Here is a 25976-nt window from a genome sequence, read left to right as displayed (position 1 = left end):
CAATTGTTCATCCTTGGAGAACAGAAATTCTTCAAGTATTACTCATTTCTAGTTTGGTGTTTTAAAAAGTTAAATACTTGAGTTTGTTTACTGTGAACTTACAAATTTTAAAATAATAATCTTAAGTTAAATGATCATTTCATGTTTTAAATAAAAATATGTTATTCTTCAGACCTACATTTGCTGTTTACTAGCTCAAGATATATTAAGTACAAGTTAGGTTTTTACTAAAATAACTTTTCTCATTTTACTTAACACCACACTTGGTTGCATTTAATGCCACTGATAGCATATGCAAAACTTAATTGGATCCAATGTAACTAGGCAATTCTCTAAAAGAAAAGTCAACCATATATCCTATTGCTTAAGGCACTGTTAATAAAAGTATTCCAACTGAACTGGAAGATAAAAATTTTAGCATAACTAAATGATAATCACTCAACATATTTATACAGTAGTCACTTCTTAACAATGTTTAATCCCTGGTTTACACTATCAAATATACCCAGAAAAGGGGACACACACACACCACAGACAAGCAAAACATACATGCTAAGACATGCACATGTATACACACATAGGCATGCACTCATGTAAGGGTTGGACATGGAGATATTTATATTTATATATCCAGATTCACTCTTCTTAAAAAATCATATCAAAGTTACAGTTCATTAGTCTGAAATTCAAATGTATATATAAGCATAAATATAAGGGATAAAAAATACCCTTGACATAGTCTTTCAATTGGTCCTCACAACTCAGACAAAAATCGCATGGCCAACACATAGCCATCACATCTCTAAAAAGGGTTCTAGTAAAAATTCTCTGGAGGTTAATCACCAGAAAGATTTTTGCCATATACTATACATGTATCAAAAATTCTTTAAATTAGACACACACTGAGTGTGTCTCCTCAATGCAGCTTGGGTCACTAAGGTATAATTGACCATTACAGGTGGAACCTCAGTTTGTGATGTACCCTTCCAAACCTACCCTCCGTGATATGCCCAAGTCATCTCTGCAAACTACAGATATGACCATGACAAAGCCATGGGTCTTCCATGGCTGACTTACCTGAAGGACAGAAGCTGAGCATTTTGCAGGGTGCACAGACCTGCTGCAGTCCTAACACCTCTTCAGCTGCATCTACTGATCAATGTCCCAATTAAATCCTGGCCTTTGGCTTTACCAAAGAAGCCACTTCTAGTGCCTTTGTTACTTCATACCTCCACTACTTTCCACTACTTTCCATCCCCTATTTCTGGGCTTTGTATACCCTTACTATCCCTGTCCAGCCAACAAAACCACCACTTATTTTTCTCACCCAGCTTTAGTCACCCCCAGGGAGAGACCCACACTCCTCCTTTCACTCTATCAACCACACAGCAGATAGCCTTCCATCATGGAACTCAGAATTTAATGTTTTTTCACTTTTCTGTCTCCTTTTCTCCCTTCAAACTCACTAGGGGCAAGGACCAGTGTCTCTTCTGGAACAGAGCACCAGAAAAGCAGATGCTCAGAAAGTGTTTGCTGACTTTTGCGGGCTCTCAAATGATGAATCATGTTCCTGATGAAACATGTGGAAGGAAGGATGGAAGATGTGGAAGGAGAGGAAGAATACAGGAAGAAGAAAAAAATCATCAAAGTGAGAAACTAGAAGCACAGGTAAGAAATTATATAAGCCAATACCTCATTTCCTAAATACAGGGTCAGCCTGGCATACTCAGGACAACTCTACCAGTTTCAATGTCCCAATTCGTTCAAATGTCTAATTCAATCAAATCTTTCTCCCAGGACTCTGTACTTTCAGTGTGGACTCCCCATTTTGCCTTCCCTTTTCTTCGTCCCCTGTGGATCTCACCCAGGGCTCTAGTGCATAAAAAATCCATGGACTGTGAAGGACAAAGTGTGCTCACAAAGTAGGCAAGACTGGGGGACCTAATTTCCACTTAAATGGCATGGAAATGGCTGGGTCTGCCCTCAGTAGACCATTACTATCACTAAACTATCTCCTTGGGCAGCTACAGACCTCGTATCACTATCTTAGCATAAAAACCTTTCTTCCTTACTGCTTGGCTTTCAAGATCCCAATCCCCAAACACAATTTAGCCACAGCCACAAATATCAGCAGTCCACTCCCAACAGTCTGGACTATGAATTATTCCCTCCCTCACAGGGGTTTTGACCTCACTTCTCACCACAAACGGCCTCTCCTTTCTGCTTCAAAACTCAACCACCCAATCCCTGCCCAGATTCCACCTCCTCAATGAAGCTTTCTTTGACCACTGGAAACCGCAGCAATGCTACTTCTTTGATACCTTCCAGAGACCTTCCATTATACTTCTTACATAGTGTTTATCATCTACTGCTTTCCACAGCTAGGTGTTGTGTGGTGTGAATAAATCACTTTTGTGTGGATAGGCACCATGTTCTCTGACAGAACACCTACCACCACACAGAAATTTTCAAATAAATTATCCCTTTTAACCTACCTAGTACAGTGAGAGTGCCTGCTTCACAACTGGATACTTTGTGCCACCACTGCTCAGTTAGGCAACTAATTCTTAATTCTTTGAAGATGTAAGTATGTTTTATACTTCTCTGTATCCTTTGAAAACCACCATATAAGATGTCTACCAATGCATACCCACACATGCATATTGGTTTGCTGAAATTACTAACTGTCCATTTAACCTTTAGGACAGTGTATTTGTTTCAGACATAGTGAGCATGACAAACAGTTCTGCTAACATTAAGAAACCATGAATCACTAATAAACTAGTGACATACTAATTAGATATTTTGTTTAAAATTAGCATCTTTTATGAATTGGAAGGAGGAGAGATCTAATCTGAAGGCCAAGGAAAACAGAATAATCCTTCTAAGCACGTCTTTGGGTGGTTTACTCAAAGAACAGACCTAAAGTGATGTTATCTTGGTGGCTGTAACTTACACACATTATCTTTAACTGAATAGTATCAGGCTGACATTTCAAACTGTCAGCAGGTGAAACTGTTTTTCAATTGGTACTAGATCTATTTCTTTGATTTAGGCTTTCTCTATGAACTGGTCTCTGTATTGCTCATTTCAAGATATGTTCACACTGTTAGTCCATCAGAAATGTTTACCAGCACTACTCAGAGGGTAACTCCCATTTCTCTGATAATCCCCGATGTCCCCCTAATTTCTCTCAGGAAACCATCAAGGGCAGTTTCACCAAGCCAAAGGCCACCAAGAGGAGCTCCATTTCCAGGTCCAGGCCACACTCAGGCAGGTCAGTCCTGAAACAGCACAGACCTCAGCTCCCTTCCCCTGATGGAGGCTATGTGTGAAGTCGCCCTGCCCTCCTTTGCATATATTTCCTCTTCTTCCTGCTGTTTCACTCTGTCATCTCACATGAAGATTCAGGCTCAAGTCCCCAAAGATTAGTTTTCTGACAGACAACTCTAAATTGCCCTTCCTTCTTTTACGAGCATAAGCAAGTTATACTTTCAATAGTTACTAAAGTGTTGAAAGCTGAGTGAAAAGAAAAACTGACCAATAAAATTATATCGCTCATCACAGCTACCATTATCAAGCACTTATAATATGCCAAACCTCATGCTAAGATCCTCTGATTAAAGTTCTCTTACTAACACCTCCATTTTAACTGATGATGAAACTAAGGCTTAGAGGGATTAATTTTATTAAGCAAGATCGATGATAGACTGGTACCCAAGCCCAGATCTGAGTCTAGAGCCCAGGATGTGCTCTCCAGCCCCATATCCAATCCTGTTTCCTGATCAGTCACACCAAGATGCCAAGAGGAAGGAAGTGACAGGGGCTACCTAGCCCATCCCTTCCAAGGAAAACCCACACCATTTTCAATGATCACTGCAATTACTGCAGAGTGAGCCAACTTTTGGAAGTAAAAGTTTTATGCCTGCTATCAGGCCAAAATCCAATATTCACACAGAATACTTCTCCCAGCTACCTTTCTTAGATTACCCACTTTTAAAATTCGCAACTGAAAAAAATCACTACCTTTGAAACTAAAGTAATAGTATATACCAGGCAAATGATAATGACATTTTAAATACAGTGCAATTACAAAAAACAAAGCCATCAAATCACTACTCAAAACTTTTCTTTGGTTCTTGTTACAAAAAGCTTCATGAATCAAAAAGTACCTAAATTATATTTCACAAAACTCAATATTTCTGAAGTAATTTATAATATACTTTTTAATTAAGGCCTATTTCTAATTGTGTCAAAAAGGCTGAACTATAGATTTTTATATGTGTGATTATGTTACATTTTCACATTACTGATGATGTTAACAAGATTCACCATTTATTCATTTATTAAAGTTTAAGCATTAATATTTTTTATTATGAAATCTCGTTAGCTACCTGTGGAAAACAGAACACTGCTTACTTCTTTTCAGTTCTTAAATGGAAATAGACAAATGTGAGAAACAGAAAGTGTGACTACAAGGGGTGCTTTGGTGGTGACCACCCCCCACCCCCACTGCTGGACGAGGCCCTCAGCACCTTCAGCAAAGGGATGCTCCTTGTCCCCACGTGACACTCACCCAGGGTCTAGTTCCTTTCTTCATGACCATGCTCCCCAGAGAGGGAGGGAATGGTAGCCCATACGCAATGAGTGCTCCAAGCCGGAGTATTGAGCCCTGACCCTCTTGCCTCCATTTGGGACCCTGAGGCCCTGTCAGGGCCAGAGCTGCCTCTGGAATCAGCCCAGGGTTTGAAGGCAGTCAACTTCCCCTTCTGCCCAGTCCTGCCTTCCTCCCTCCCCACAGCGGCTGCTTACAGAGCACTATCCTAGACACCGCCAGCACACACACGAGTCTCAAAATTGAGCAACACAAGCTACAACAAACAATTACAATGCACGTGTTTGTAAGGAGGTGTCACTTAAGCATTCGACCTGCAAATGCAAGCTGGGCATCTCTAACTATGACCTGGAGGATGAGGTGTTTGACCTGAGACCCTAAGGGACAAGATACAAAGCCCCTGAGAAAAGGAATTCAGCCAGAGCTTGGCCTCACCCTATGCCATCTGTTGCCCATTTCCTGACAGAACAATTAGACAGAAAAAATAATATCTAGCAGCCACATGTGTAGGCTGTCATAAGTGAGACAACTGCATCAAGAAAAAGGTATTAAAAAGTATTACTTGATCATCAACTATAGACAATAGTAAAGAAATCTTTATGTTTTAATACTGATCTCTTCAAAGTACTCAACAAATAATACATTCAGTAGTGACGTGGATTTTGAGTAAGAGATGACTGATTTCCTGTTTTCTGCGGCATCCCACAGGGCATCACGGTTTCCCAAGGGGACCTGAAGGAAGGAGTTGCTGAGGGAGAGTTTCATGACACACATTTCAGGCAGGTCATCTCTGCCTTTATTTTCAAATTTTATATAATTTGACCTTCTGAAGAAATGTTCATTTATGTAAAGTTTGAGAACCTCCATGCTAGGCCAGTGTTTTCCAAAGTGAGAACCCATCACAGGAAAATTCTTTCTGGTTTACGCATGAATACTCAGAGTAAGAATTTGATTCAAGTAAGACTAGGAATGCAATAAAATTTTCCTAAGAACAGGTGTTATGCTACTGCTAGAAAATAAAATGGAGTGTACGGGTACTAAAAGCTATGCTTATAAACTGTAAGTTTCCTAAAGACCATTCTGTCTTATTCACCAAGACCAGTATCTGACCAGTGGGTGACTCCATAAATATTTAATGAACAAACAGGAAACAAACCAACAAACAAAACCAAAAATCACCAAACACAGATGTAGTGTTTTGCAGAATCAAGCATTAATATAACAGAAACAAAATGCCATTTCAAGAAGAATAAAAAAAATAGTAACTTCAAAAATTGGTAATAAAACACATGTCCATATGAAATTATTTGTTCCTATCAAAAATTTACCAAAACCAGTGTTTTCCCAAGGAAAAACAATCTTACCATATATGGAAATCTTCAGAGGATGGTATATTTTTGAAGTGATCATTTATTCAAAGGATAATTATTTCATCCATAAGAAAAAGTATCACTAGCTTAAAGAGTTTCACTACAATTGGCTTACAGAGTTTTAACACAACTCCAACAAAGTACTGAAGCATTTTCAAGATTTCTTGTGATTGAAGTTTAATCTTCAAGGGAAAATTACCTACACAGCTACTTTACAGTTGGAAACCTCTTTGAAAATTGAGAGGCTTTCAAAAGTGCACATTACCCAAAGCAACCGAGCTACCCAACGACAACTCAAGTAATATTTAAAACAAACAAACCAAAAAAAAGTACACAGCCTTAAATTTCAAAAAAAGAAGTATTCACTTACATGCGGATTTTTTTTCTTTTTTTTTAAAAGACACCAGTTCACAGAAAAGGAGATCAGACTTGTGGTTACCAGAGGCAGAAGGTGAGGAGAGGCAGAATTGGAGGAAAATGGTCCAAAGATACAAACTTTCAGTTATAGGATAAATAAGGGATGCAATGAACAACATGACAACTGTAACAACAATGCTGTATGATATACAGGAAAGTTAAGAGAGTTAATCCTAAGAGTTCTTATTAGAGTGTAAGAAGAATTTTTCTTTTTCCTTTTTACTGTATCTATATGCGAAAATGAATATTAGTGGAACCTACTGTGGCAATCACTATGGACAAAGCTAGTGGAGGTGATGGAATTCCAGTTGAGCTATTTCAAATCCTAAAAGATGATGCTGTGAAGGTGCTGCACTCAATATGCCAACAAATTTGGAAAACTCAGCAGTGGCTACGGGACTGGAAAAGGTCAGTTTTCATTCCAATCTCAAAGAAAGGCAATGCCAAAGAATGCTCAAACTACCACACAACTGCACTCCTCTCACACACTAGTAAAGTAATGCTCAAAATTTTCCAAGCCAGGCTTCAACAATATGTGAACCATGAACTTCTAGATGTGCAAGCTGGATTCAGAAAAGGCAGAGGAACCAGAGATCAAATTGCCAACATCTGCTGGATCATCGAAAAAGCAGGAGAGTTCCAGAAAAACATCTATTTCTGCGTTATTGACTAAGTCAACACCTTTGACTGTGTGGATCACAACAAATTGTGTAAATCCTTAAAGAGACAGGAATACGAGACCACCTGACTTTCTTCCTGAGAAATCTGTATGCAGGTCAGGAAGCAACAGTTAGAACTGGACATGGAACAACAGACTGGTTCCAAATCAGGAAAGGAGTACAGCAAGGCTATATATTGTCATCCTGCTTATTTAACTTATATGCAGAGTACATCATGTGAAATGCCACGCTGGATGAAGCACAACCTAGAATCAAGATTTCTGGAAGAAATATCAATAACCTCAGATATGCAGATGACACCACTCTTATGGCAGAAAGTGAAGAAGAACTAAAGAGCCTCTTGATGAAAGTGAAAGAGGAGTGAAAAAGTTGCCTTAAAACTGAACGTTCAGAAAACTAAGATCATGGCATCTGGTCCCATCACTTCATGGCAAATAGATGGGGAAACAGTGGAAACAGTGTCAGACTTTATTTTGGGGGGCTCCAAAATCACAGCAGATGGTGACAGCAGCCATGAAATTAAAAGATGCTTGTTCCTGGGAAGAAAAGTTATGACCAACCTGACAGCATATTAAAAAGCAGAGACATTACTTTGCCAACAGAGGTCCGTCTAGTCACGCTATGGTTTTTCCAGTAGTCATGTATGGATGCGAGAGTTGGACTGTGAAGAAAGCTGAGCGCTGAAGAATTGATGCTTTTGAACTGTGTTGCTGGAGAAGACTCTTGAGAGTCCCTTGGACTACAAGGAGATCCAACCAGTCCATCCTAAAGGAGATCAGTCCTGAATATTTACTGGAAGGACTGTTGTTAAAGCTGAAACTCCAATACTTTGGCCACCTGATATGAAGAGCTGACTCATTTGAAAAGACCCTGATGCTGGGAAAGACTGAAGATGGAAGGAGAAGGGGACAACAAAGGATGAAATGGTTGGATGGCATCACCAACTCAACAGACATAAGTTTGAGTAAACTCCGGGAGGTGGTAATAGACAGGGAGGCCTGGCATGCTGCAGTCCATGGGGTCACAAAGAGTTAGACACGACTGAACGACTGAATTGACCTGAATTGACTGTGGCAATCATGTCACAATATATGTAAATCAAACCATTGCATTGAATGATTTAAACCTACGAAGTGATGTATGTCAATTATGTCTCAGTAAAATTAGGAAGAGAGGGATAGCAAATGGCCACGTGTTTCCACCAACACCTGACATTCCCTAGATTATATTAATCTTCTTCACTCAAGTGGGCTGAGAGGTAACTTAGATGAGCAAAGATGATGACAGCAACTCATCTAACTCAAGCCCTTGTTGATCTATAATGCCTTCTCAAAGAACATTCACTGTTTTTTAACCACACTTCAAGGAAGATTGTTAAATGGGCCTATTTTGTCTCTTGTCAGATCATTTCAAACATCACATGACTAGATGCATTGTACACTCAGAAATATTCATTATAAAATAACATTCTGGAAGCGTCATGCATGAAGCCTCATATTAGTCACTTCGAGGAAGGAAAAAAGGCTGGATTTGTAACTGGTTGTATTAAACTTGGTGTGTACTATCTGTAGATTTCTCTCTGGTAAGCTATCAAATCTGTTATTATCACTGAAAATCAAAATGTAGTAAAATGTCTAAAAGTTTCTAACAGTTTTTTGTTAATGTCTAAAAATTTCCTATGTATCAGGTTGACTGTATTCAAGACATCACACAGGAAACATGACTGTATTATTTTATAGGTTAATTTTATAATATTTACCCATAAGAAACCAAAAAGAATATTATAAAAAGATCAATAAAGCCTGAAAGCAGCATGGTGCTGTACACGTATGACATACAAGGGAGCAGATCCCCAAAAAAACCTGCTTCAGCAATTAAACACGTCTATGAGCCTGTGGATGAAAGTGAAAGAGGAGAGTGAAAAAGTTTGCTTAAAGCTCAACACTCAGAAAACAAAGATCATGGCATCCGGTCCCATCACTTCACGGGAAATAGATGAGGAAACAGTGGAAACAGTGTCAGACTTTATTTTGGGGGGCTCCAAAATCACTGCAGCTGGTGACTGTAGCCATGAAATTAAGAGACGCTTACTCCTTGGAAGAAAAGTTATGAGCAACCTAGATAGCATATTCAAAAGCAGAGACATTACTTTGCCAACAAAGGTCCGTCTAGTCAAGGCTATGGTTTTTCCAGTGGTCATGTATGGATGTGAGAGTTGGACTGTGAAGAAAGCTGAGCGCCGAAGAACTGATGCTTTTGAACTGTGGTGTTGGAGAAAACTCTTGAGAGTCCCTTGGACTGCAAGGAGATGCAACCAGTCCATTCTGAAGGAGATCAGCCCTGGGATTTCTTTGGAGGGAATGATGCTGAAGCTGATAACTCCAGTACTTTGGCTACCTCATGCGAAGAGTTGACTCATTGGAAAAGACTGATACTGGGAGGGATCGGGGTCAGGAGGAAAAGGGGACGACCGAGGATGAGATGGCTGGATGGCATCACTGATTCAATGGACGTGAGTCTGAGTGAACTCCAGGAATTGGCGATGGTCAGGGAGGCCTGGCGTGCTGCGATTCATGGGGTCGCAAAGAGTCTGAGCGACTGAACTGAACTGAAGAGCCTGTGGTGATGAGCCTTACCAAGGTGCTGTGCGGCTGCTCTCAAGAAGCCAAAAGTCTCCTTGAGGAGACAAGATCAAAACACACAAATCAATGAAAAAAAAAAAAAAAGTTCTAAGAGAACAGGACATAACAAAGTGGTAAAACTGACTGTTAAGATATTTAATATATAAATCATAAGAGGGCAATGTTGGTTCAAGTCATCAGAAAAAGAAACTTATAAACTATATATATATTCTTTAGTTTTCAGTTCAGTGTATAAAGAGGACTGTGTCAACTGCCTCTGCTTCAAGTAAAAGTCAATGATCAATTGCTAGAAATGCTTTTATAATAAGTTAAACAAGCATACATTTTAGTAACTTTAATATCCTAAATATATATATATATATATATATGTATATGTATATATATAATTTCATCTTAAGAAAATACTCCAAAGGACATCTTTTCAAATCTCATAGAAAATAAATTAAGAGCTCCATCAGTCCTGGGTGTTCTTTGGAAGGAATGATGCTAAAGCTGAAACTCCAGTACTTTGGCCACCTCATGCGAAGAGTTGACTCATTGGAAAAGACTCTGATGCTGGGAGGGATTGGGGTCAGGAGGAAAAGGGGACGACCGAGGATGAGATGGCTGGATGGCATCACCGACTTGATGGACATGAGTCTGAGTGAACTCTGGGAGTTGGTGATGGACAGGGAGGCCTGGTGTGCTGCAATTCATGGGGTTGCAAAGAGTCGGACACGACTGAGCGACTGAACTGAACTGAACTGAAGTTAATTGAACCAGTTTTCCTAAGATTTTTAAGCAAATATCTGAACTTATTTGGGACTTTTCTTTGTCTATTAACTGTAGGAGACTGGGTTTTACTCCCATTGTGCAGCAAAATTCAGGTAAGAACATCCACCCTCTCCTCCAAACACAAACATGGAATTCTATGGGGGCTGCCATTCTTCATGTCTCTGCCCTCACCACCACAGAGGCAGGCCTGTGACCAAGCCAGGACAATCACAATACTTTCCAACCCTTGGCCTAAGCCTCAGTGATTACACAAGAGACTGGAAGAGAATCCATGCCAGGAAAATTCATGGCCCTCCCCGATGGGGCAGCTTTCATGCCTGGTGACACAGGGAGGATTACAGAAGCCAGGGAGAAAACTGAAGGCAACACACAAGGAGAAGTGGGCCCAGGATCCAACACAGCCTGGCAACTTCTAAGGGTTCCAGCTGTTTCTGTCCATTCGTGAATGCATGAGTCAACTAAATTCTCCTTTTTGGCTAACCTAACTTTTAGTTTATATTTCTAGTAGCCAAGACAATTTCAACAAAACCTTCTCAATCCAAAGAAATTCAATGCAGACATTATTACATTTTTATGTAAAAAGGAATCCAAATAACATGAAGAAATTTATGAAGTATAAAAACTAGCTGACCAAGAGTACTAGAAAGAGTAAAGAGGACTGTGTTATAGCCTTCAGGAGTTAGGCTGGTCCTCATCCTAGCAGTTCTTGTCCGATAGGCTTTATTTTTCCATTTATTTTTAATTGTAGGATAATTGCTTTACACTGTTATACTGGTTTCTGCCATACATCAAGATGAATCAGTCATAGGTATACATATGTCCCCTCCCTCTTGAACCCCCCTCCCACCTCCCACCCCATCCCACCCCTCCAGGTTGTCACACTGCACCAAGTTGAGCTCCCTGCCTCATATAGCAAATTCCCACTGGCTGTCTACATTACATATATGTTTCCATGCTACTCTCTCCATTCGTTCCACCCTCTCTTTCCCACTCCCACCCCATGTCTACAAATCTGTTTTCTACGTCTGCATCTCTACTGCTGCCCTACAAACAGGTTCATCAGTACCATTTTTCTAGATTCCATGTATATACTTTAGCATATGGTATTTGTTTTTCTCTTCCTGACTTACTTCACCCTGTAAAACAGACTCTAGGGTCATCCACTTCACTGGAAAGGTCTGATAGACAAAGCACTCTTAGCTCTCAACAGGGACAAACTAGCTTTTTTTCCAAAGCTTCATTTGAGGGAACTGAATGTGAACAGACGTTTAAATAAAAAATTATCACTCATTCCCTGAGGAAGACAAAATCCTCAAGGTAAAACACATTCTTTCTAAAATGTGGGATTTTCTAATTTCAAGCAGATTTCCAAAAGCTATCTAGAGAACAAACCTGAAGCAAATAAACCTGGGCCACTGGCTTCTCCCACTCTCACCTACAATGGTCCTCCCAACTGAATAACTGCTACGAACTATCACATGACTGGAATCCAGCCACATTTTACCCTTCTGAAAATCTCTCTTATGCCATAGTTTTCTCCCAAAATATAAGAGGCTGGTTTCTCTTTTGGTTCTGCAGAAAATCCCATTAAAAGAAAGCTGGTGCTATAAAATAAAAAATAAAAAAAAACAAGTACTCTTTCTTCTTGCATATTCCTTCATCTTCACTGTTCACTTTTCACTTTAAATCAATGGGAAGATTTGATTAAATCAAGTTAAAATCCCAGCTGCAAGACTCACTAGTCCCCCAGATAAAGAAGTTAAGGCTCTGAAAGTCAGTTTGAGAGTCCTCAGTTTAAAAATGGGGCAAAAAAACACCTACCTGAAACACCTGTTGTCTGGCTTACCTGAGATGATTTCTTAAACTGATTAGCACAATTCCTGGCACACAAAAAGAGGTACACATGAAATGAACTGCAGTCACCAAAGATTGAGAACATACTTCATCATCCTAATCAAGCTCTACACCTTAAAAAGTAAGCTTACAAGCAATGAACACATTCGGTGTCACAGAAGTAACAGCTATTTTCCAGCCTACTTGCAGAAGTGTAATTTAAAAAAAAAAAAAAAAAAGCTGCTTTCCTATATGCTCAAGTCAAAGAAAAATTTTTATTACACAAATATTGAGTAACATATATTTTCTACAAAGTGGTTTCTAAACTAAACAGTCTGAAGAGGATGAAGAGAAATACAGAGGAATAAAGATAAGTAAGTTAGGTAACATTTGTGAACCACTATATCCGGTAGAGTAATTAGCAAGGCTAGCATCACTAATGGAGAAGGCAATGGCACCCCACTCCAGTGCTCTTGCCTGGAGAATCCCATGGACGGAGGCGCCTGGTAGGCCACAGTCCATGGGGTCACTAAGAGTCGGACACGACTGAGCGACTTCCCTTTGACTTTTCACTTTCATGCACTGGAGAAGGAAATGGCAACCCACTCCAGTGTTCTTGCCTGGAGAGTCCCAGGGATGGGGGAGCCCAGTGGGCTGCCGTCTACGGGTTCGCACAGAGTCGGACACGACTGAAGCGACTTAGCAGCAGCAGCAGCAGCATCACTAATCCTTGTTTTCCATGAACTACACAGTAAATAAATTTGCATTAACCTTCTGATTTTTCCCTAAGAGTTAGGATTTGATTCAACAGTCTCTTTTCATTTAAATGGTTTACTGGAGATCTTGTAGGTGGTGATGGTGGTGGCTTTAAGTGAAAAAGTAGTTACAAGGAAATAAGAATCCTGAAGGAATTTACAAGCTCCTGCTATGCTTATCAAGGGTATCAAAGGTACTTAATACAAGTTTAGAGTTCCTGTATGAGAACCCACAGTCATCAGTCAGTGAGTGACAAGACACTGCATCTCATCACTTCAGGAAAACGCGTTGAGATCTACCTTCAAAATCACAAGCACCAGACCTCCCTGACACTCTCCTCAGAGAACTCAATGTTAAGCAGGGGTCTTTGGGACTCACTGTCTGGACTGCAAAGATGTATGTGTGTACACCAGTGTGGCTGTGTTTATCTCCAAGTCAGGCTGAGGTCTAACTAAAGTATCATCCATTTGACCAATAAAAATATTTGCTTCCTGTTATCTCTGACTCTCTACAAATACAGATAGCAGCTGAGTACAAAATTAATACCATATCTGGGGGGTATAGTTCCAATTTTTTAAACCTTTTAAAATATTATCTAAAAATATATAACATAGATATGCCTAAATGATCAGAATAAACTTTTGCAGTTAATTTTATTAACACTTCAATTTATAAATATTTATAAAGATCCCACATGCCACAACTGAAAATCTCTTATGCTACAACGAAGATCAAAGATCCCATGTAATATAACTAAGAACTAGGGTAATCAAATAAATAAATAAAATTTTAAAATAAAGTAAGAAGAAGGAGGCATAGGGTTATGCAATAATTTCCCTTGGTGATATTCTCAGTAAAAAAGCAATGCCAGAACTCAAAACACAAGACTCTGGGGCAAAAATCTGTGCACTTAAAATACTATACAGCACTAAACAAATTGATCTAAAGAAAAAGCAAGGAATTAAGATATATCACACTGAATAATCTGACACTTTCTTATTGCTACATTTAACAAAACTGCACAGTTTACTGAGTAAAATTTAGCCAAGTCCAAAATGCTTCAGCCCATCTTTAATTTTTCAAAAAACTTCCAGGAGAAACTTCTCTCCTGACTTGAGACCTTTTCATAGTTTAAGACAAGTCCCCCTAAACTTTACCTCTCTCATTCTCAACAGAGTAAGTCTGAAACTATCTTATTTGCTGTATTTGGACACAGTTTCTCAAAGACAGAGATTCAAGTCACCATCTAAATTCTGTATCTCACAGGAATTAACCACTATCATACATGATGCTTGGGAAAGAAACTTTTATTTTACTGATCCTTGAAACGCCCACTCAATCATACACAGAAACACATCATGCCAAGTTCAAGCTCTAAGTAATTACTATGACCAAAAAATTACTTATTTTTATAAAGTTATTAAGATAACAGTAACTACTAATATTTGAATAGTTCTTTTACAATTTATAAGACACCTTTATACAATGTATTTCCCAGGACCCTCTAAGCAATACTATTAGGATAAAGAATAAATCACGCCTCTGTTTGGCAGTTAGAGAAATTCATGATGAATGGAGTATGGTGATTTGCCCTAAGTCATTCCGCTGGCAAGTGACAGATTGGGATTTTTAAAACAGGTCTTCTGGCTCCGAAGTCAATATTAATTCCAAGAAAATAAATACGCTACCACCGACTGCCATATCAGTTTTCTATCTGCCTACTTTAAGCTCTCTCTTTTTCCTTAAACCTTCATGCTAGAAATGTTTAAACAAATAATTAGCTCCTCTCTTCAGTACATACCTGTGTTCATGAACACTTACTCAGCAAAATCTGCTACATGTTGTACCCAGTAAACCATGTCTCATTGCTTCTACCTGGAGCCAGGCCTATCAGCAGCTACTCAGAAATCTCTGGAAGCTTGGTGTTCTTAATAATTACACTGGAGTCAAGAATCTTTATAAAACATTTTATATATTATCCTGTCTACTCTTGAACAGACTGATCCAAAACAATTTAATACTCTCTTGATTCAAAATGAGAATTACTTAACAGAGCATCAAACCTCTAGCCAGATCCTGTGTTAAGTGCTGACCATTTTAAAGAGAAAAACACAGCCCCCAAACTTCAAAGCAAGCATAGGAAAGGGGCAGCAGAAATGGTCACACAATCACTTGAAAGGTGCAAAGACAGAAGCCTAAGGTGGGGCAACACATGGTCCAGAAGGCCTTGAGGCAAAATTTAAGGAACACAAGGGCAAAGAAGAGTAGCAAGCACAGTCATGGAAGTAAGGAGAGAATTTTAGGCAGTCTTTGTAATACCTGTAACCAGAACTTGGTGCCTAAGGAGAAAACTGAAGAAGAGAAGGTCACTGAAATTGAACGCCAGGCAATAAGACCAGACAGGAGGAAAACACACTGCCCGGAGCAGAGATGTCAAGTGTGAATAGGGCACCCCTGGAGGAAAGGAAAGGCAACTCAACAAGGGGAGGACACCAGAGAAGGAAACCAGCGAGGGCACGTGCATGCACGCGCACGTGCACACACACACACCCCAACTTCAAGTCACCTCCGCATCCTCTCGTTCTGTACGTTGGGTAAAAATACCCATGTCCTTTTTATCACAAATTACAGAATTAGAGCACTGGAGTGCATCCTGATTGGCCTTGTCATTTTCTAGGTGAGGAAATTGGTCCACAGAAGTAAGCTCTTTGCCCAAAGCCACACGTATCAGTAGCAGAGTGAGGACCACAGCCCTGTCTGCTGTTGCTTGAGTCTGAGTCTGCCACACAACTGCCCACTTCCCAATATTTACATGAATTTGTATGCTTCTACCACCTTTCAAAGCTTACTTCAAATATATTATGATGGTTACTGAGGTGAATATTAATAATAAGAAAAGTGAAAGTGTTAGCAGCTTAATTGTGTTGGACTCTTTGTGACCCCGTGGACTGTAACCCGCCAGGCTCTTCTGTCCAAAATATTCTCCAGGCAAGGATACTGGAGTGGGCTGCCATTTCCTTCTCCAGGGGATTTTCCCAACCCAGGGACCAAACCTGGGTCTCCTGCATTGCAGGCAGACTCTTTACCATCTGAGCCACCAGGGAAACTTTATGATAATAATAAAGTTTACCTCAAAATTATTTATGCCGAGCTAATATAATCATTCATAAGCATACTGGGGAATATCCTTAGAGTCATTTATATCGCTCTTTTCCTACAGTAGCTATCTTAGAAAATGGAATGTAGATTAACTGTCATAACTCACTGCTATGTTTTATTGTTTTACCATTATAAATAATGGCCAAGGTTAAAGGTAATAGTGATAGTATAAATCTATTCTTAATGCATATAATGGAGTCTATATGCTTACAAACAAATAGAATAACTTAATACAGAAAATTTTCTGTATTTAGAGAGAAAGAGATACTCTGAGAGAAAGAAATACTTTGGAATCCAGTATACTTATCCTCACTCATGAAGAGCGTGGCCCTCTTCCAAAGACAAGACTCTAGAATCAGTCATATCCCTAACAGAATATTCTACTCTAAGAAATCTTTGTTGTTGTTTAATCACCACTGTGTCCGACTCTTTGCTACCATGCACTATAACCCACCAGACTCCTCTATCCATGGAATTTCCCAGGCGAGAATACTAAAGTGGGTCACCATTTCCTTCTCCAGGGGATCTTTCTAACTCAGGGAGCAAACCTGCATCTCCGGCATTGCAGGCAGATTCTTTATCATCTGAGCCACCAAAGATGCCCAAGCAATCTTTAGGAGATAAGTCTTGGCCCAAGAGAGAAGGGGGAAAAAAATCACTTTTCTTAATAAGAAAGCAGAGACTTCATTTCAACTCCTCCAATACTAAAATGTCCCCAGGCACTGTCATGATTGTCATGAATTTCTCCAAATCTATGGAAAAGTTTTGCTAACTTTTACTAACTTTTCAGGGTTTGTTGGGGTTTTTTGTTTGTTTGTTTGTTTTTCTGCCATACCATGAGGCTTGCAAGATCTTAGTTCCCTAACCAGGGACGCAATCTGTGCCCCCTGCACTGGAAGCACAGAGTCCTAACCACTGGACCACCAAGGAAACCCCTAACCATATTTCTTAAGGGAAATATATAATTGCCTTATATACAACATGCTGAATTTAACAATTTTGCCTATTTTACTCACAACAAAAGTGAGTAAAAGAAAGATCATGGGAATAACTATGCAGCTAAGAAACTGCCCAGGAGCCTACACATTTTTTAAAATATGTCTCTGAGTCTCTTAAAGTTGATTCCCAAAAGTACTGAACGATGACACTCCAAAAGACTCTACCATGGTGCTGAAGAAAGATGAGAGACACAGGCCTAGAGCGTGTCCTCACAAGCTGGTCCCCAACAAACACTTGTGTAAGAAATCATCTTTCCATCCCATTCTGTCAAAGTCTAGTTCCTAGACCACCTATTAAAAATGTTTACATTTTATTTATTCCATTAAGACAGTAGAATGCTAAAAATTTTCCAAACAAAATGTGTAAGTAAAGCACTATTAAAAATGAGTTACAAAACTTATCACTAAATTTTTCTCAGATCATAAAACTCCATCACAAACCAGAAAACGTCTGGATTTTTTTTCTGGGTCCTAAGAGCTTTGCCCTTCCACCAAAAGCTTTCCTGCTGATTAAATGTCATTTTTGATCATTATGAACTTTTGCTGTATTTGAATTTGCTGGAGAAAGCTTACAACTTCACACTTCACGAAATGATGAAACCTCAAGGGCAAGTAATAGCAAGATGTGGACAGAAATTATACATTGCACTCAAAACCTGATCAGCAGGAGAACTTAAAAAGAGGCCATTACCTTTAAATTGGAGGCAAGAAAGCTACTGGGCTGACACAAGCACCTGAAGAGCATCCTATCATGTTCGTAACCAGCAGAAAGAGCATATTCAGTATTTTCTGGCTTGTCAAGTTGATACCTCGTATGCTTCTGTCTGTGAATTATTCTCCACATATGTGTATTATAAAAAAAAAAAAATAGAGCTGATATTTAAGCTCTCCTAAGACTGTGCTCAGTCACTCAGGCGTGGCTGACTCTTGTGACCCCATGAAACATAGCCCTCCAGGCTCCTCTGTCCATGCAATTTCCCAAGCAAGAATACAGGAGTGGGTTGCCATTTCCTTCTCCAGGGATCTTCCTAACCCAGGAACTGAACCCATGTCTCCTGCATTGGCAGGTGGATTCTTTACCACTGAGCCACCTGGAAAGCCCTTCCTAAGACTAAAACTGACAAAAATAAGTTCAAACATGAAACTGGCTGACCACAAAGAACTCCAGGGTGACTGACAGAATAACAATCACAAATTTGTGCTGAGTACCATATGATACATTCTACAGAACAATAAATCTTAAAATCATTGCTCAGAAAGATGACACAGGTAATTGCAAGTTAACACACATTCACATTCTTATTTTTCTCCCCATATCCACCACCAAAAAAGTGGTAACAGGTCTCCTGATTCATGCCTCCTATCCCTCTACTCACCACATACTAAATGGAATCTGTCATTGATTCAGAGATTAGACCAGAAAATCACTAGGTACATCCAGGAAGTGAATTTTCACTCCTAACTTAGGTTCCGCATACCTTCCAGCAAATGCTCAGAGAAGTTCAAGATGCCAAATTCTTTGAGACTAAAATACATATCAATCCATGACCCACAAAATGGTCTGTAGGCCAAATTTGGATATACAAATCACCATTAGCTTTATGGTTTTGAGCAAAACCCTAGGCAGAGTGGAAGACTCTTCAATAATTAATTGTTATGGTCAAGAACTTTCTTACAGCTCATATAAATCTGAATCTGCCAGAAAAGGGGGAAAAAAACCCATCTTCAACGGGTTCCTATTGCCTAGATCTCACAATTCCAAAGCAAATGAATATTAAACATGCAACTTGCCAAGACTTGGGCTCTCCAAAGTGGAGATAATTAATGCTGTAGAGGTCCATATCCTCGGTGTGCCATGCAAATGTGGTTTTCCACATGCCAAAATATAGATAAGGGGTGTTTACACCCTCAATAGAAATACCACACTCTTCCTCAACCACATCCAAGACTGTGTTTAGGCGAGCTATGTTCCATTCATCCACACCCTAAAAACAGGGAAGAGAGAGAAGGGGGAAAAAAGACAAACATTAATAAACTCATAAAGATAACATTTACTGATCAAACCATCATCTGCCAAAATTATTACACTGTATATTTTAACTTGCTTAGAAATTTAAAAAATATAGCAATAAGTATCCAAGGCACATACACACACACATATATATATTTATACAGATCCATGATTAATTATCCAAGATTAATACCAGCAAAATGTGGTTCTATATAAATATTAGTATAAAATTATGCCAAATGACAGAGAATTAAGGACCTAGTCCCATCAGCTGTTGGTGAAAAAAAAACATCATTGACTCAAAGCATATGATCTGCAGCATGCTTTCCATCCTTGGAACACTATTTAGTTTGGGGGGGTTTCTGGTTTTTAGCTTGTTTATTTGCACATTACTTAAGTCATTAAACATCAGCCATCATCTCAAGACACCACTAACAAAATGTATCTTCTGTCATCCCTCTTTCAGCCCCATTCAATTTTGGCATGTGATACATCATTTCCTGAAAACCCAACTCTAATTTTGGAAAAATCCTCAGCGTTATTCTAAGTCACAGATCATTGTGCTTCTACTGCTTCTTCAACTAAATATCAACCTCTTATGCTGATGGGGAATTTTAAACAAAGAATAACAGCTAAAAATATTTATCCAAACTTTGGTAAAATTGTTGGAATAATATAGTTTTATAACAGTAACACCACATGGCTGGTAACAAAGACAGAAAAAGTTGAGTCACTGGGATAAAAGTTAAAATGACAGGAAAAGATTCCAGTTTTATTAAAACTTACCAATCACTTATTAATGCAGTCTAATTCACAACTGTTTATAATTTTTACAAACTATTTTTCTCATGAACTTTTCTCATAATAAAATACTAAATATCAGTAATTGGACCCACATTTTTGCAATCACGATGAAATGGCAGTGTCTTTAAATCCATTTCAACTTCCTCATGGGACATTAAATTTATTTATGTATACCAAAAAGGCCCTCCCCAGTAATTATGCCAAGGCCTCATAGATAACCATGCCTAGTATTTTCATTATTCTGTTTTCATTATAGTCTTTAGATGACAATATAATCAATGTACTGATCTTACTTACTTGAGCTTTTGGGTCAGGAAAATTTTTGATGGGGCAGTTAATGAAGTTGTGCCTCAGGTAATATAACTGAAAAGTATCGGGGGAAATCACTTAATTCCAAAACTCCCCAAGACAGCCATTCTATAACTTAAAACCTACAGCAGGAAGCTTGCTATTTGGAAATTGTTCAAAGTTAAGTATCCTTCTAGAAAAGATCCTAGGTCCCAACTTATGAGACCTCATAAAAGTTCAAATTATGTAAAATATTTTATCTCACTCTATTTATAGTGATGCAATCTCTTAACCCTAGTCCAATCAGACTTCAGTCCAATCACTCTAATAATAGAGTCCTCCTATTTAAAAGTCATTATTGAGGCAATGACTCTGAAGTAATAAATGAGCACCATATTATAGGAATCATTTTTAAATTGAATGAGCTTGCAAATTTAGGAACAAACTATTCTTCTGAAATCCCTACATTTGAAGAAGTCTCATCTTTGTTTCCGACTGATATTACCTTTCAGAAATAACTCAGGCTGAATCCCTTGACATGACTAGACCTGTGGGTCTAAAGGGATGAGGGAAGAGAATAAAGAGTGACGGCAGATGATCCAGATTATGGCTCCAGCTCTGCCACTGCCGAGGGCAAAAATCACTGTGATTTCCAGAGCTCCCATTCTTTCTTTGGGAAAGCATGAGGTACCCACCCAGAGCTGCTCAGAGGACTAAATAGGATAAAAGACATAAAAACCTTTAGAAAATAAAACTTATATTTTAGAACTGACAAAATAAATGTTTCCACTATTCTCCAGTAAATCTTACTGGAAACAAAACAAAAGCCAAACACGTGATAAAGTGATAGAAAAAAAAAAAAAGGTCCTATGAAATTCACTACTGAAATTCTTCCCATTAATGGGCAAATATTAATAATATGTTGGCATCAGTTTCTTCTGGGCAAGGGGCAAGGGCCAAGGTTGCCATGATGTAAAAACTTAATTTCTTTTGCTAAAATAAAAAGTCACATAATTTCAATAAAAGAGGTTATTAAAATATTAAGAATAACAGGTATAACAAGGGGCTGAGAATAAATCCTAGTGTTTCCAAATTCCTTCTCCAATGTCTGCTCTCTACTACTGACTGAACTCGCTAGCTGCCTAGAAGGACAGGTTCTACTCAAACTCTAAAGAGCACCAGGTCTCCTTCAGAGATTCAGACAAGGAGGACACCTCATTTGTCATTGGGGAGAAGTGTGACACCACAGTCTATCTCATTATACTGCACATACATGTACACTGCTGCTAAGTCGCTTTAGTCGTGTCCGACTCTGTGTGACCCCAGAGACGGCAGCCTACATCAACTCAAAATAATCCTGTAACATAAGCAATGTCATACCCAAATGAACAAATGGAAAACCTAGTATTCCTAGAGCAGTGGGTGGCAAAGATAAGCCTGAATCTTTCTGACTCTAGGCCTTCACTTATAAACTCTATGCTTTCAGTTCTGATCATGTGAAAATGCAATATACCATCCTCTTCTCTCAGCACTAAAAATCAACAAAGATCCAAGGAGCTAAAATTTATGACAGGCAAACATATAAAACTGTTACATTCTTCCCACCCAGGCATACAGTCACCCTACACAAACACTGGCAAAGCTTCTAATAAAAGTTGCTTCACTTCAGGGTTGGGGACAGAACTGATTTAGTGTAAAAGTAGTCTCCAGAAAGACACCAGCTACAAACAAGCCCCACAATGACAGGCTGGAAACCTGCCAAACCATTCAAAGCTTAAAGCCATCAAGTCTCTTCAGAAAGTCTATACACCAATGCACGTTCACAGAAAAATGCCTCTTCCCAGACTCCATCCCCTCGAATAAGGCTCTTCCATACAGTGTCCATGGAGAAGGCAATGGCACCCCACTCCAGTACTCTTGCCTGGAAAATCCCATGGACGGAGAAGCCTGGTAGGCTGCAGTCCATGGGGTCACGAAGAGTAGGACACGACTGAGCAACTTCACTTTCACTTTTCACTTTCATGCACTGGAAAAGGAAATGGCAACCCACTCCTGTGTTCTTGCCCGGAGAATCCCAGGGACGGGGGAGCCTGGCGGGCTGGCTCTGTGGGGTCGCACAGTCAGACACGATGGCAGCAACTTAGCAGCAGCAGCATACAGTGTCCAACGGGTGTTTGAGCAGTATTTGCAACTCACCTGACCTCCACTGAGCAAATGTTTCCTCCCTGGTCCCCATTTCCCTTCACCCCAATAACCCAGTGCATTCTAGACATGCCCTGCTCTGTTGTGTCTATTTACCCTGTCTCTGCCTGGTTTACTGAAATAATTCACCACTGGACCATAATCTGTGCACATATGTGTAAATGAGAAGTTTATCAAGGATCCTTCTTTTCAATCTCTGTATCATCAATCTAACAAGAATCAGACAGTAATCTGAGAGAACTCCTAAATTTTCATTACCATGGTGACTGCAGCCATGAAATTAAAAGACGCTTACTCCTTGGAAGAAAAGTTATGAGCAACCTAGATAGCATATTCAAAAGCAGAGACATTACTTTGCCGACTAAGGTCCATCTTGTCAAGGCTATGGTTTTTCCAGTAGTCATGTATGGATGTGAGAGTTGGACTGTGAAGAAGGCTGAGCACCAAATAATTGATGCTTTTGAACTGTGGTGTTGGAGAAGACTCTTGAGAGTCCCTTGGACTGCAAGGAGATGCAACCAGTCCATTCTGAAAGAGATCAACCCTGGGATTTCTTTGGAAGGAATGATGCTAAAGCTGAAACTCCAGTACTTTGGCCACCTCATGCGAAGAGTTGACTCACTGGAAAAGACTTTGATGCTGGGAGGGATTGGGGGCAGGAGAAAAAGGGGACGACCGAGGATGAGATGGCTGGATGGCATCACTGACTCAATGGACGCGAGTCTGAATGAACTCCAGGAGTTGGTGATGGACAGGGAGGCCTGGCGTGCTGTGATTCATGGGGTCGCAAAGAGTCGGACACGACTGAGCGACTAAACTGAACTGAACTGAACTGAACTGACAGCCACTCAGGATCTGTTTTAGGATCAGGTTTTGGACTTCACAGAGGAAGTAAGTACCCCCAAACTAGCATTAGCATGAACGATGCCTCTATAAACCTACATAGAGAGACCGTGCTAAGTCTGAATTCACACCCTTGAGCTCTGGGCCTGGGTCACTACACAGGGCACATCCAGGCCAAGGAGGTCCTTCTTTTTGGGACTATGAGCATCTAGAATGCTCTACAATGACTGTGCTAGGTCACTAGGAAATTGAAGCAACACAGGGAAGCAATATGCCACATTAGAAACCAAACCAGTAAGGAGCCCTCCCATCTAATACAGAGAAATATTGCAAAAATCACAGCAAACTAGTTCTCCCTAAAATATTTCTAATGAACATTACTCCTACAAGAGGCTATGGTCAAAAAATGTTGGTCTCCTTTTCTCCTCCTCTTATAAAGTCACAGTGCCAGCAGGTACTCTGAAGTTTCTAAGAGGTCATGCTATAAGGAAGCCTGTTTAACTCTGCTTTAACTCTACATTTCCCAAATGTTACTTGATCACAAGACCTTTGTTTCCATAAGACATTAATATCTTTCCTCAACAATGTCCCCATCCAACCCACATGTTTCTCCTCCCCACCCCACCTGCCATCATCCTCAGCACCTACAACGTTATCCCCATGCAGCTCTTTCCAAACAATGCTTTGAGCCTTCATCTCTCTCCCGAGTTTCACTGCCACATGCCCAGCTCTAAGCTGGACCCAAAGTGACCCCCAAAAAATTTCTGAAATATATAAATTTATGAAAAAATTTTCATTTAAAAAGCTAATCATTAAAATAAGAAAAGAGTCACCTCCCAGGTGTTATAAAACTCTGAGAAAATACTAAAAGAAATTATTAAAGTTTCTCACTAAAATTTTCAGATACTTTTATTTATCACTTTTTACAAGATTACGCTTGTCCTCATTTGGCTCTCACCATCCCTTTCTATGACCCTCTCTGCAGCCCAGCTAACACCTACTAGAGTAACATGATCCAAATAGAAGACCTTCTTCCAAATTTCAACTTACTTTAAAGATAGGCTAATGTAAATTACTGCCACCAATTCATAAGGCTGCAATACGCCCTTGAAGTTTCAAAGGTAATACACATGAGGAAAGAAAAATAAAACTTGGTTGTTCTAAAGACTTCAAAATTCAATCCATTTCACACAGTAATGTGGGAAAATTGAATCTTTCAATAACTAAAATGAGAGCCTTGGTCACATTTAAAATAGAGGGTTTCCTTAGGATCTTTACACAAAAGAACAAAATTAGACTCATGTGAAATTCATTTTGCTTTAAAGTTAATTACAATGTGTGACACGATAGCTCTTTTTGCTGCTTCCTTTCCATGAAAATATCTCACATTCTCCAAACTTTTTACTTTAAAAACAGACCTCTTTTCCTTTTTGCATTTTTATACACCAAAATACCTACAAAATTTTACAGCAATGCTTTCTTTTCTTTCTGAAAGTCTAGTCAATAACCAATGTAGAACAAGTTTTGAAGAAACAAAAAAATTCTGCAACAAAAAGTACTACACGATAATAAAAAAAAGACTCTCACTTTAAAAATGTAACTATGAGTATGACAAGAAGGAATATGGAGAAGAAAAGAAGGGAAGTGCTCAATCAAATAAAAGATTATAGAGAGCTTGGGACCCCTGCCTTGAGTTTGGGCCATTGAGACCTTGAAGTTATTTAAATCTCTGGTTCCAGGCAAAAACAACTCCAGTCCTTCTGGGAGAAAAACATCCTCCATTTTGACTTACAGATTTTCCACAAATCAGGATCAAGCCAAAGCATAAAACTGAAGATCACCACAAATACAGGGAGGTAAGACCTCATGGGAGAAAGCTAACAAAAACAACTGGCCCTTCCACACCCCAAGGACTGCTGGTATCAGAATTTTCAGAGGCTTAAGAACTTGAAATGCTTAAAGAAATTTAAAAATGGAATCACAAAGACACGGTAGACTTCTACAAATGAAATATATCATTTCACTAGTATATCACTGATACACCATTTCATTTATATATCATTAAACTAAAAACTGACTGAAGGGATTAAACAAGAGAAGTACTTATTTAGAAGAGAAAATTTAAGACATAAACACACAGTACAGCACAGAAAGATGAGACCAAGTATCTGCAAACTAAAGTTAAGCAATACTTAGGACGGAACATCTATAGTTCATGTATTCAGAGTCCCAGGAGTGAGAAAAATACAAGACTAAATAAAGTCACTAAAAGAGAACACTGATGAAACCAATGACATTAAAATTTAAATCTCTGTTCATTAAGACACTGTAAATACCATCTATAAAAATATTTTATGTCAATTTTAGTTACCTTAAATAAATATAAATAAATACACTTTCAACTGAGTTGAAGCTATATAAAACAGACTTCTCAGAACTTTTAGTGATGCTACAGCTTTTCTTTTCCGGTGGCAAAATCATCAAAATGCCTCTTATGTTTATTGATTAAAAACTGCTTATAAATCCTTCATTATTATTCCTACTCTTGAAGTCAATAATATTCTATATGGCCAAATATTTGGGT

General features: G+C 39.1%; 1 protein-coding gene across 2 annotated transcripts in view; it reads right to left on the bottom strand.

The window, feature by feature from the left end:
• The window catches only part of KDM4C (lysine demethylase 4C), a 404611-nt gene that overhangs the window by 311518 nt on the left and 67117 nt on the right, over positions 1-25976 (bottom strand). For both annotated transcript variants that reach the window (XM_069574114.1, XM_069574115.1), the window contains one exon: positions 19036-19229. In XM_069574114.1, coding sequence (XP_069430215.1) covers positions 19036-19229 — 194 coding nt within the window. The remainder of the gene's footprint in view (positions 1-19035; positions 19230-25976) is intronic.

This window comes from Ovis canadensis, chromosome 2, assembly GCF_042477335.2.
Source record: "Ovis canadensis isolate MfBH-ARS-UI-01 breed Bighorn chromosome 2, ARS-UI_OviCan_v2, whole genome shotgun sequence".
Taxonomy (NCBI): domain Eukaryota; kingdom Metazoa; phylum Chordata; class Mammalia; order Artiodactyla; family Bovidae; genus Ovis; species Ovis canadensis.
Note: the sequence above shows the minus strand (reverse complement) of the source record. Positions and strands in the feature narration are given on the sequence as shown.